The following is a 13,233-nucleotide window of genomic DNA, read 5'->3' as shown; positions in this document are numbered from 1 at the left end:
ATCTCGGTGATTATTAATTTTAGATGTTATATCGTATGAAACGTTTCCGAGTAAAATTTAATGCTTTAGTCGAATTCGCGGAAAAACGTCAGGCATTCGATTTAAAAGATTGATGGTGACCATCGTCTGGCGATAAAAAAAGCGAAGTAACAACAAATCGATTGCGGCACTGTACGTCCCCCAGGAAACAATGCAACTTTTGTTTGAAACATTTTTTTTCTTGTTTCCACCAAAGCTGTACCATTAGCTTAACTTTTGATGGAAACGGTTCCGTATACGGCCGAAGACAAAAATAAATGGACAGGTATTTTTATCGCGTATTCTATTCGATTAATGTTGAAATTAATTATTTGTTGAAAACAAACACGAAAGCGGCGCCTTACGTCTTTCGTACGATAAGTTTCGCAAAGTAAAAGTTGAAACGTCTATGAAACTAGTAACTTTTTGACATAAGTAGCTCGATAATTTTTTATAGAGAATCTTTTATAGAGCTGATCGATGTATTAGGAAATGTATAATTCCATTTAAAGAAAAAAAATTGGCCCTCGCCTTCGCCTTTGCGCGTCCATCTACAAAATAACAAATAACGCGAGAATATGCCCCCCTTGAAGCCATTCAACTTTCATCCGAAACATTTTTCCATGTAATTAATAATAACGAAAATATCTCGCCTTAAACTCCTAGCTAACCCACCCTTCATCTTTCTTTTTTAAATTTCATCTCGATCGATCGATTAAACTTCATCGACGTTGATCGTACACGCATCGAAGCAAATATTTGTAAATCGAACACTTTGATCCGTAGCTCTCCTGGCGGCTGGCGGGCATAATTCAGACGTCGAGGTATCTGCAAGCGATGAAAATTCTGAACGGTACCGCGGCCCCGGAACAGACGACGCCGGAGTTGGAAGAATGCGTGAAGCGACAGCTGGCGACTTCCGGTGCACGAACCGGTTCCCGCGAGGTCGCGGAACAGGTGGTCAACCAGCTGGAAAGAACTCTGTACGACTTTCCGTGTCTACAGGGATGCGTAGAGGTCAAGAACTACGCCGATGCTTGTTCCAGTTTGGCCTGGGCCTGTCTGGCGCGTGTCACGCCTTTGGTCCTCGACGTGGCTCAAGCTTTGGAATTCAGACGAGACATTCATCTGAGGCATCACGCCTCTCCGGATCCAAATGGTACGAGAATTAAGACAGTTTTGTGGCCCGGTTTGAGGGAAGGCTGTCAAGGACCCTGCCTTCACAAGGCGGTTGTTCTTACTTCTTAACATCAACACGTTTTTACCAGTATGTCGATTTCGGCTGACTTTTCCAGTCACGCGAATCGCCTTACTTTAAATCGAGATATACGTAAAATACGTAAGTATACTGGCCATAAGTATTACGTACTTATTACAATTATTATGCAAAACTCTAACGAATTTTATTTTATTCGATATTTTATATTATAAAGCATAAGGTACGATGATAAAGAATGAATTATTTATAATAAAACAGCGGAAGGCACTCGATCTAGGGTACCCAATATCGCCGAGTGTCAAAATACTTACGTCCATTAAGAAGTCTAACTTCTGCTGTGAGACACATGCGGTTGCAACTAGATGGTTATGCAAATGCAATATTGTTACTTATGTGTGATAAATATCAACTGGATTGCATGACTGGATCGCGTATTAATCCATTGAAAACCAGGTACAGTGAAATAGTACACGGTATATAGAAGTCGAAGAACAAAATAAATATAAAGTAACTACGTTCAAGAAGCAAAGAATGTAATGTTAAAATTAACGTTAAGAAAGGACGGAAGAAAGGTGCAAATGTGATACTATGGTCAATTATCATCGTCACCTTTATACAAAGTGGCTTCAAAAAGTATCTGCGCATCATTCTATATATCGTAACATTTATCTATGTAGTAGAATTCATTAAGTTCAAGTGTATTATATTGTATTAACGTTGGTTCTTAATGGATTAAAGTATGTTAGGCATATAACGTCATATAAGCAACGTCCTTTGAGATACGTGCGGTTAAGGAATTCTTGCTGGGAAATTCGATTGAAAACGCGTCAACTTCTACGATCCTGCTTCGAATCGAAAGAGAAAGAAGTTGATTTTTAAGTGGAAAGATAAAGTAAAATATGATAAATAGATAAACGGATAGAATCAGAAAGTAAGTTAGAGTCGTGGAGATCATGAAGAGGAAATGCAGACGACGTGGAGTGGGATGTACGCCACTGGCTGCTCCAATTTCCACGCGTGCCTCGTCGCAGTCTTGAATTTCCCAAGGGGAACTGGAATTACATTTATACTCCGTCTTATGTAACAGAAACGCGTCGCACTCTTTACCCTCTAGCGAGATAGGGTTTTAGCGTTAGCGGCGTGATGAGATTCTTTAATGCCACACGATCTCGCGCACGGTGCTCTCGTTGCTAAACAAGTCACAGTTGTTTGCACGATCGAAGATTCTTCACGGGGATCTTGCAAATAGAAACGAATGCCAATTACCTACGCGCGTTTTGATCACTTTAACGCTATTCGATCTATTAGAGACGAATGATTTATTAAAGATATTGTAAACCCAATATTTCATTTGTAATTTCCTTTTGGTCAGTTCACATTAATAAAGTCTATTAATCTTTCACATTGTAATTATAAAAAGAAATTTCTAGAATTTACTCGATATCTTTTTCGTTACTATTTCTTCTTTTATCTAGATTCTGCGATTACACGCGTTTTAAAGAAATTGAACTATTATATAAATTAGTTTTTCTTGTTGTGCTTTCGATTTGCGTAATAGCGTCTGTAATGTATATATTATTCTAATACGTTGTTTGTACCTTGACAAAACAATAACTTACTTTATATTACGTTACTTACGGTTTCTAATAAATTGTTAATTAACGTTGTATTTACGCAACTTTTGGACATTTCTTTATTGCTTGCTCTTAATGGATTAACTGCTACCAACCTTTTTCAATAGCGACTTCAATTGATTAAAATGGAGAATCTACTACGGAATAATGCATTGAGAGCAAAAATGGATTAACTTCAATGTTCAACAAACTGAATAATTTTCTGTGTAAATTACAGTCCGAATATTTTTTGAGTGCTAATGTAAACAACGCAGTTTGTTCCAGCGACTTATTTATTTAAAAATTTCTTTAAAATGTCGCCCTACTAAATTACTAACAGTTATCTCATCCTCCACGTCCTACTTCTCATATCCCACATTTTATATCGTGCATCCCACAACCATTCTCCATACCTAATAAGGTAAGTACACTCATAAGTTGAAACTTTCCATGCTATTCTACACACTCATCCTGTATCATATATTCACTATCCCATATGTATTATCCAAAACCCATTCTATAATTCACATTTCTATTCCATACTCCATACTTCATACATCGTATCTCACATCCTATATCATACATCCTGCAACCAATACTTCATTCTCCATACCTAATAAGGTAAGTACACTCATAAGCTGAAACTTTCCATGCTATTATACACACTTACCCTGTATCACTATCCCATATGCGTTATCCTAAACCCATTCCATAATTCACATTTCTATCCCATATTCCATACTTCATACATCTTATCTCACATCCTATATCATACATCCTGCAACCAATACTTCATTCTTCATACCTAATAAGGTAAGTACACTCATAAGCTGAAACTTTCCATGCTATTATACACACTTACCCTGTATCACTATCCCATATGCGTTATCCTAAACCCATTCCATAGCTCACATTTCTATCCCATACTCCATACTTCATACATCGTATCTCACATCCTATATCATGCATCCTGCAACCAATACTTCATTCTTCATACCTAATAAGGTAAGTACACTCATAAGTAGCAAGTTATCATGATATACATACATACTCTATACCCCACATACGACATATCATTTTCCACAAAGAAAAATTATCCTCACAAAATGAAATCGAGTTCCCGCAAATTATCCACAAAACGAAATTCATTTCCCACAAATTTCTCACAAAACCCACAAGAAATTGACACTTTCCACGAGCGAAATTCGCCAGCTCGCAAAATGAAGTTCGTTGCCCACAATTTCCCACAAAAGCCCGTAAAAAATTGACACTTCCCACAAACGAAGTTTATCATGCAGCAGTTAGGTGTCACAGTGTTAATGAAATTTCAAAACGTTTCCTATAAAACGTCCGATATACATATTCATAAAAATTTGTTATAGTAAGTGTTCGAATATCTTTACGAACCACTCTACGAGTATGTTTCAATTCAAAACTCAAACTTACATCCGGAAGAAACGTGGCTTTGTCAATGTTGTCGATGGGTCCATAAATAATTACACTTCGCGCGAAAATATCTGTCGCGCACTTCGACATCGAGTCGTGTTACTTCCACCGAGAATCAGAAGTTACCAGGAAACTGTCCGCAAAACTTTTCTCGCGACAGATGCTCCACCTTCGAAAGAAATCGTAACTGCCCTGGGGTATCGCTGAGATTTCGTATTAGACGAGGAATAGTAGCCACAGATGCTTTGGAAATATCGATGTATCAAGTCGGTAGCAGGCAGACACATGGTGAAACTTGTCGGTTCTTGGACTTTCGAATTCTTTACACGAACGCGCTGCGATATCTTCCCCTCGTCGTTGATATAATGCGGAGGAAACTCGAGGAAAAATGTCTCTCTTGCGATCCTCTTCGCGTAGGGCAGTCCATTTTTTTGCGAGAGTAATCAGATCATATAAGCGCTTTAAATCTCGCGATAAATCATTTCGTGAGTGGTTATACGTCGAGCATAGTAATTTTGGGCGTAGTTAATCCATTAGAAACCGCATAATGAAGTAAATGTAAAAATTACGTATAGGGAATATTATCAGAAGAATGTACAACGGTACAGAGCTATGCAAATCTATACAACGATCAATTGTTGGAACATCACTAATGAATATACGTATAATAACGTGGATCCTTCGTAAAGATGATTGAAAAATAAAAATTTTAAATGCAAGAAATTGTTGCATTTTTATACTCGCAAACTTGGCATTATTTTTTATGCAATAAATTCATCAAAAATAAGCAATCTTTTCTCGACGAAAAGACGAGAAAAATGTTACTCGAACAGCGTGAGTTCAAACTTGTATTATACTTCGATTTATTCAAAAAGATTCTAGGATGTAACAGGAAGATTAAATAGAAATAGAAAAATGGAATTCAATAAGGTAAATTGACAGAAGATGCGTTTTAAATGAAAACTTGTATTAACGCAAACGTTTGCCTTTAGTGGGTTAATGCGCTTAAATGAATACGCCCCGTCTCGTATAAGAAAGTTAATGCTTTTGTCTTTTAACGAATATCGCCATTGCTTAAACTTAAGCTGTATTGGATTAGCGTTTAACGATCACCTAATTCGATGTCCATAAGTATTTGAAACTTTCACATTATCGCGAATAAAACTCTTTGATCTAATCTTGGCCTACCATCTTATCTCGGTCAAACATATATAGTTAGTGGATAGTGATGAAAACGATAGTTGATATTAATTCGTATAAATAAAAGAAAAAAGACGTAATTGAACGAAAAGTAATTCTGTGCAGATGCCTAAGTTCAGTGATTTTAAAACAATTTCGAAACACCGCGAGTATATATTTTTATATGTTTATGTGCACTTCGGGAAACCATTCGTTATAAATAAATACAGATATTGTGTACTTTAGTTTTCGTTCCACGGGAATTTTGTTTTAATATCGTTATTCTGTAATAATACCATTGAAACGTTATTTGTAATCATTGCAAATAATAATTTCATACAGTCAATAATTTTAATTACATTTGTTTAACGTTATCGAGTTCTGAAATAAGAAATATTGTACTTTCTCTCTCTCTCTGCCGTGAAATTGCAATAATAAGAGTAAAGTAATTTCCTTCGATTGTTCTAAGGATTAAATTTAATAGAACATTTATAATCTTAATTATGACAAGGATTACAGAATTAACGGCAGAGAGTCGTCTTTTCTGTTATAACTAGCCTGCGGATTTTCATGCAAATGCATACTTTTATAAACCTAATTAAACAAATGGGATCTACGTATAAATTTACCTCGTTCGCTGAATATTATAAAAAATATTATACTTTGAATATCGTCGCACGTTATGTGCATCCTTGAAATTTGAAACTTCCTATGAATTTATAAAATCGTTATAGAAATCCGCGATCTAATTATTACTTCGGAAACATAATAAAAATATAAATCTTTCGATTGTATCGCGGCAAATGTCTAAATACTTATGGACGGTGGTATACTTTGTCCTCCATTCTAATACTAAAAACCGGAAACGATCCTAGCGATTAAGAGTTACGTAAGAAAGTTTCGTTTGAAACACGATTAGCACGAAACAGAAGGCAGTCCGGAGAAATATACGGTGGCCCTAAAAGTCGGCGATTAATGCGACGATTAACGCCGAGCTGCGATAAATTCTTAACGAGCCTGCAAGCACGTACAATAAGTTCTCGAACAAATACGAGGCCCCGTGCGTTTCAAACGTTTCGAAATTATCCTGAGCAAACTCGCAAGGAATGCGAGCTAATTCGTTTAAGGCGCAGCGTAGTTATCCTTTAACAGATTGGCTGCCACGGTGGTTATCACGGACTCGCGTACTTTTCTGAACTTTTTAAAACCATTAAAATAAGATAAATCTCACGGAGCGAAAAATATTCAACAACTCGAATGACTTACAACATCGTTAGAGAGAAGGCGTGCAAATGCAATAATTAATAACAATTTTGGAAAAAGTGCAATGTCACGGTGCAGTACGCGAGTCGTTCAGAAGCCACACTGATCGATGTCTTTTTAAATTTATATTGGAATTTACCATTATTTGTCATCGATTTCTTCGATAAATGCTTATCGAAGTTAATCTCATGGAAGCTTATAGAAGCTTAAATTAAGCTTATGGAAATTAATCATTTGTTTCTTAAAAATTGTATATTAATCGTTCGCTTAAGTAATGAAATAAAAAAATTAATAAAAAGTGGAGTTGTCGTATTTTAATCTATCAAGGCTCCTAGAATAAAATATATGGAATTCGCGTGACAGTCAACGCGTTAAGCGTATAGTATCGAAATAACCGACTCGATCGCAGCTGTCAGGTTGCATTCCGGCGAGTTAACGCGTGTACTTGAAACCGTGGTATACGGAGAGAGCCGAGGTTAAAGTACCGTAACGACTAGTCTCTCAGATTTCCAAGGTTTATTATAAATCTCATTTTCTATATACATTATTCATACATGGTTTCGATCTTTCCTGTTTGTGTTCTCGCTTAATGTAACATGTAGAAAAGTGCATGGAGTGATTACGTGTTTGGCCCTGATGAATTTTAACAGTTGCACTCGAAGTATGAGCATATGAATTTCTACGTAGAAGATGAACGTGCCTCTGTTATTCGATCAAATAATGTCATGGAGAGCAGTTTGAAAAATACGTCATACGTATCTATCTATGTATTTCTGTGTATTTACCGTACATGTAATGGTAAAAAGTGAGCTTTACGGCTTTGGTCGAAACACTCGACAGTCTCGTACTCGCAACACGTAATAACGCGAGCTCTGTCGAGTCTCGAGTATTTACATCGAATTTAATAAACTTTTGATCTCAAATGTTTCGCATTGTTCCATCTACATAACAATCGACGATCAATTGTTCAACAAAGAACAGTACCGAGCACGCTTCACGGACAGCGACGAGCTGTGGAATCGCACGCGATTTCCTTCCAAATCGTTTCGAATCCTTCGTAATATAAGTCAATGTACTGCTACTTTTTGAATAAAATAACGTGCGTTGCGTTTATCTTTCGCAAGAAGTTCACATTGTATCGAGTCATCGCTCTAGAAAATAAAATTAATATTTAATTAATTATGAAGCTAGAGAAATGACACTTTCGAAGATCGAAACAGGTCCAAATTTCCAAAATCTTGACTTATATGACTACTATGACTTTCGATCCACCGAATGAAGACCACACAGAGAAGATGTAGTAGATCTATGTTCCTTGACTTTCTGATTTTTATCCCACTTAGTGGCATAAAAATGTATTTTGATATGGAATACTTAAAAATGGAAATAATCTGATAGAAGATGTAAGCACTTTGAAACTAGATGATAAATCCATGATGTTTCGTAATACACGAATAATATTGATTTAGCTGTTGTATCTTTTACATGTTCCATGATACCTTTTACATGTTCAAGAGAAGAACACATTTAATTCCAAAATCAAATGCAAAAGTAAATCTTCATATAGAATCGATCGAAAATAGATCGAGTCCCAAAATTGTTCCATAAAAGGAAGGAATTACGTGACTTATGATGTTTTCGATTGTGGCCTTCATAGAGAAATTTATTCGACGTCGATTGACAAATCTAATATTTTTAAATATTTTTAGGTTCATCGCTGAACATGACAAGCGCTGTCCATAAAATACGAGCTATCTCGTAACAATGATTTATCCTATATAAATATGTAAAATTACCACTACGATCTCGTTAGTTTGAGATTTTCGTGAATTCCGCGATAAAAATTATGTAAGCTCTAGAATTGCTTCGACAAACGAACGCACAGGGTAAACGTATTTTATATAATACCCTCAAGTTTCAAATTGACTTAGTTACCTCGTTCATCGAAACGTAAACTTATTCCTCCTAAAAAATGTATTCTCTGATGCTAATCGACTTACGTCTACACTGTGAGAAAATACAATTTATAACGTCAAAAAGTAAAACAATTTGTTGCATCGAATCTCTTATAATATGTAAACTGAGGCGGACGAAACAGACAAAAAAAAAAAAAAAAAAAGAAAATCACAATTTATTTTTCCGTTGACTCGCGAACAATGTTATCTTGTACATAAACGAGAATCGATCGATGCGATCAAACTAACGCACGCGAACGATATATAGCATATTCGAAAAATATATCTTATCCATTGTATGATTATATACCGTAATACCGTGAATTTCCTATTCGATGAAATAGCTTTTTCAAGTGACGAGAAGGGGGATTCTACCATTACATATTTCCTATAATTACATTCTGTTGTTTGTATAAAATATACTCGACCGCTAGTTACAAATATAAGACTTAATAATATACACATAATATATATAGTCAAAGTTTAAAAGGTTATTCATTAAGAACGCGATGTCTTTTCATGAGCCTCTGAAGTGTAGAATTGCACGGTCTATTATACGTAACTCGTATGAAGAGTAAAAATGCTTTAGAGAAACTATGGTGCGATAAATATATTTCCGTAAAAAGGAAGAAGAACAAACATAGAAACAGATACGAATAAATGAAAAAAAATGTTCTCTTTACGCTATTAAAGAAAAATAATTCAGCGTTGTAACTCGATAATATGTTAACGCATGTATGTACCTAGTATGTCTGTGAAGACGCATGGGATGGCACGAATCGCTGCCTTCGCGTGAAAAGATATATAAAACTCTTTTTCATCAATGGTGCGATTCGATGATCATTTACATGATAGCACACCATTTTTTGTTACCTTCGTTTGCTGGTTTACTATTCTCGTTCAGTTCCAATCTACCAGTCTTAAATTTCAAGTCGGAAACCGGGGTGGAGACTTGTATAGGCTTGCGTAACCCTTTCAATAAACTGATAGGGCTATGTAACAAGCTGTTCTCAGATTCCGTTTTCTGCTTTTTCATAGAATTCCAGTCTTCGGCGTCAAGTTTTCGTTTTCTTTCGGTCGAACTACCATTTGTGGTAGAAAGAGTGTCGGATAAATCGGTACTATAACGAAGAATCTTAAAATCCATTGTATCGTCCTGCGGCAACGATGCACTCGACGTATTGACGAACATCGAATCGCTCGGCGAGTACCTGTACTCGCGCAAAGTCACGTGACGCATTCTGCTGAGAGAACGCCGACCAGAAATGCTTCTCAGCGTCTTCCCGAAGGACATATCCTTCGGCGGCTGGCTCGACATACTGTGACTAGCGTTACTCGTGTCGAATAACTTCGAATTCTCTTTCAAACAATCGTTCAACTTAATCTGCACGTCCTTCAACATTATCGAAGGATCGTACGAAACGAACGATATATTCTTGCTGATGCTTTCCTCAGCTACTTCCATTTCCTTTTCCTTCTCCTTCTCGATATCATTCTGTGATAAAATTTCAGATGCTTCAGATATTTCCGACGTTGTGAATTCTATAACATCTGCCGAATTACTTTCCGTGTCGGTTTGAGATTCGCTTTGAAAGTCTTCCTTCTCGTGTATATCGTCTTTTGACATCTCCTGTTCAGGAGGGCATTTTTCATCGTTTTCCTTTTTTAAATCTACATTGTCTGCCTTTTCTGCAATTGTGTTTTCAATATTATTTTCTATTTCAAAATGTAAATTTAGATTGTTCTCCTGGCAATCTTCTTGATTTTTATCAGAATTGCTTGCTTCCTTCTGGCATTCCAATTGCTCCTTCTCAATCACTACTTCTGCGTCTTCCAAATCATCCTGTGTTTTCAACACTGAACTGGATTCGGAAGGAGTATGACTAACATACTCCTTATCAGATTCCTCTGTATCTTTAGAACTATCATTTTTAGTATATTCTATCTGTACAGTTGGATTTAGCTTTGGATCTGCTTCTTCTGATTCTGGCTGCATCTTTACAGAGTTTGATTCTTCACTTTGTTGTGAAACAACTGATTTTTTTTCCTTAGAACTTCCAGCTGTTTTATCCGGATTTCCCGTTCCCTGTTTTGCAGAACGTTCTAATTCAACTTTCATTGGCTCCTGAATTTTGCTCTATAACAAACATAATATTCCACATATTTAGCAAATGAGTAAACATTTGAAGATTTTTAAATGATTAAAAATTAGAAGATTAACGATAAAGCTTAAAATGATATTAGATATAAAGAAATAATGTTAGATATAAGATAGTAGAATATAAAGAAGATAAGAAATGATTAAACTCACTTTAAAGTTTTTCCTTTGATTATGTGGTACTCTCTTTATTAAGGTATTCAATTTAGATCTGAAATAAAAGTATTGCAATGTTCAAAATCATTAGAAAAGAATTATACGGATATTTATAATCAATCTCCACAGAGCAAGAAATTCTGGAGGTGATGAGAGGTACTGATCCAAAAAAAAAAAAACTTGACAAAGCAGCTAAACCAAAGTTTCTCCCCTGCATCTATTTAACAAACCTTAGACCTATACGTTTTCGCTTATTTGCCCATTTATTCCCAATTATTTACTAGTTTATAGTCATACAACACATATTTCATCAATTTTCTTAATAAATTTGTTCGCAATTTGTGTATTTTAATTTACATACGTAAATCAACTGATTGTGAGAGTTGGGAACTTCGAAAAAATATATGAGAAAATATAAAAAGTCTCAATCTATGAAACGTTTGCAAAATATCAATATTTATCTTCTGACAAAATTGAGTAACACTTGTCTCGGATATTTCAAAGAAAAAAAAAATACGTAGCATCAAAGAAAGATTATCCACAGGCGGCAGTGTGTCCGGCGACGTGTGTAGAAGACGATCAAAAAAAGATTTGTTGTACTCAACACGCGTTTAACTCGAATAACTCGAATGAGACAGAATGAGAAAAAAGAGGTACTAACAAGCGAGAAGACTAAACAGAGAAACTATGGATAAACTTGCTGTTCGCTGGGCTGATTGGTTTTACAAACCTGTTCGAAATCTTGGATTTGCGCTGTCTCTTGCGCAAGCTAGTTTCAGAAGGATTTGGCGGCGCGGTCGTTGCCTTCAGTCTCCGATTGTACAAATTCCTCTCATCGCCCCCAGGTGTCGCCTTCTTTGGCGTCTTACCCATAATGTTAGCGTACGTTTACGTCTTGGCTATTTAACTCGTTTAATCTTTCCACGCCCTTTTTCGTAGGTCTACCCTCACCCACGTAAATGCAACAAGCCCCCGTCACTTAGTTACGGAAGACCGAGTTTATCTAACTGCGCCTTTACTTTGCCTTTTACTTACAGATATATATCTCGATCGTTTTTTTTCTCTGTTTCTGTGTCTTTAGTTTTGTTCCCCGTTCACTTATAACATTACGCACTTGAGTATAGAATATTCTTCGGAAAGCACATCGCAAGACGCAATAATATATCGTAACTTAATAATTAGCGTACATGGTTCACACAGACGCCATGTAATACGCCGCTTGATTTCGAGATCGCGTAAATGTACGCGCCAAGATCACGTCGAAACAGCCACCTCGGCAACTCATACAAATTTATCGCTAGTTTTCGAGTCACTATCGCTCTGGAACTTCTTAATTGGATTAAGATATTTTACGTAACTGATCCAGCGGAGATACGTATTCAGAGGAAAGTGTCAACGCCGTACGCTAACCATACACGTGCCACACTCACGACCGGCTACTTTATTCCTTACTTCGATACTAGCGGTAAATTCCGTTGACAAATAACGCAATCCGACACGAGTATGGCGCAGCGCTGCTGTCGTTTGCCGCGTTGGTCCCGTTTTATATAAAACATGCACTCGAATGAAGGATTAAACATATTTCTAGCACACGACATGGCAAAGTCATATTTCATGAAGTTCTACGTAGTATATGTCGTAATTTATGAGTTAAAATTAATCGATTGATATATAATATGTAGTATGTTTTTCTATATTTATATATTATATTATATATAGTTCAGAATATTGAATATTATTTTATAATATGTTAAAAAAACACTAATTTAAGATTCACCAACTATACTTACTATAAAAACATATCATGTAAATAGTAGACGGTAAAAACTAATACACGTAAATAGAAAAATGGTATAATATTAAGAGAAAGTTTGTGTAATAATATAATATATATAATGTTTATAATTACTGTTCTCCAACTTTAAATACATAAATATGTAAATAAGGAAAAACAAAGACTATATAAATCATAAAGTACGACTTGATAATAGGATAAAATTAACTATGTTTGCTTATTTCAAATGTTCCTTGATATTTGATTATTAGGCTGTGGATGTTCATGCATTTATTTTTTTATCAAATGATTTAAAAAGTGAAACTTAAACAAGGATTTGTTTCGTATAATAAATAAAATATTTGTACCTTTTAATTTTCCATAAATGCAGAAATATTTAGTCTATCCGAAGATAAACAAATTTTATTTTCAAATACATCCTATTTATAATT

The 13,233-nt window shown here is 35.6% G+C and overlaps 2 protein-coding genes across 7 annotated transcripts in view; one reads left to right on the top strand and one right to left on the bottom strand.

Moving 5' to 3' along the window:
* Positions 1–2,793, top strand: part of LOC126924218 (uncharacterized) — an 84,678-nt gene extending 81,885 nt beyond the window's left edge. For all 4 annotated transcript variants that reach the window (XM_050738464.1, XM_050738467.1, XM_050738465.1 and 1 more), the window contains one exon: positions 805–2,793. In XM_050738464.1, coding sequence (XP_050594421.1) covers positions 805–1,266 — 462 coding nt within the window. In that variant the 3' untranslated portion in view covers positions 1,267–2,793. The remainder of the gene's footprint in view (positions 1–804) is intronic.
* Positions 2,794–7,239: 4,446 nt separating this feature from the next.
* On the bottom strand, positions 7,240–12,517 carry LOC126924221 (general transcriptional corepressor trfA-like). 3 transcript variants are annotated; one of them, XM_050738471.1, is made up of 3 exons: positions 11,738–12,517; positions 11,005–11,062; positions 7,240–10,830 (listed from the first exon to the last, which is right to left on the bottom strand). In XM_050738471.1, the coding sequence occupies exons 1-3, from the start codon at positions 11,878–11,880 to the stop codon at positions 9,538–9,540; spliced, it is 1,494 nt and encodes a 497-aa protein (XP_050594428.1). In that variant the 5' UTR covers positions 11,881–12,517; the 3' UTR covers positions 7,240–9,537. The 3 variants fall into 3 exon arrangements, with proteins under 3 accessions (XP_050594428.1, XP_050594429.1, XP_050594430.1); XM_050738472.1 differs by having other exon boundaries at positions 11,877–12,517; XM_050738473.1 differs by having other exon boundaries at positions 12,043–12,517.
* Between the last annotated feature and the right edge of the window lie 716 nt (positions 12,518–13,233).

Source organism: Bombus affinis, chromosome 14 (assembly GCF_024516045.1).
Source record: "Bombus affinis isolate iyBomAffi1 chromosome 14, iyBomAffi1.2, whole genome shotgun sequence".
Classification (NCBI taxonomy): domain Eukaryota; kingdom Metazoa; phylum Arthropoda; class Insecta; order Hymenoptera; family Apidae; genus Bombus; species Bombus affinis.
The sequence above is the reverse complement of the archived record's forward strand: the minus strand, read 5'-3'. Positions and strand labels throughout refer to the sequence as shown.

Coding starts and splice junctions, on each gene's coding strand:
- LOC126924221 (XM_050738471.1), bottom strand. CDS start 11,880: ATGGGTAAGACGCCAAAGAAGGCGACACCTGGGGGCGATGAGAGGAAT. Junction 11,063..11,737: donor AAATCCAAGATTTCGAACAG/GTTTGTAAAACC, acceptor CTTTTATTTCAG/ATCTAAATTGAATACCTTAA. Junction 10,831..11,004: donor ATCAAAGGAAAAACTTTAAA/GTGAGTTTAATC, acceptor TGTTTGTTATAG/AGCAAAATTCAGGAGCCAAT.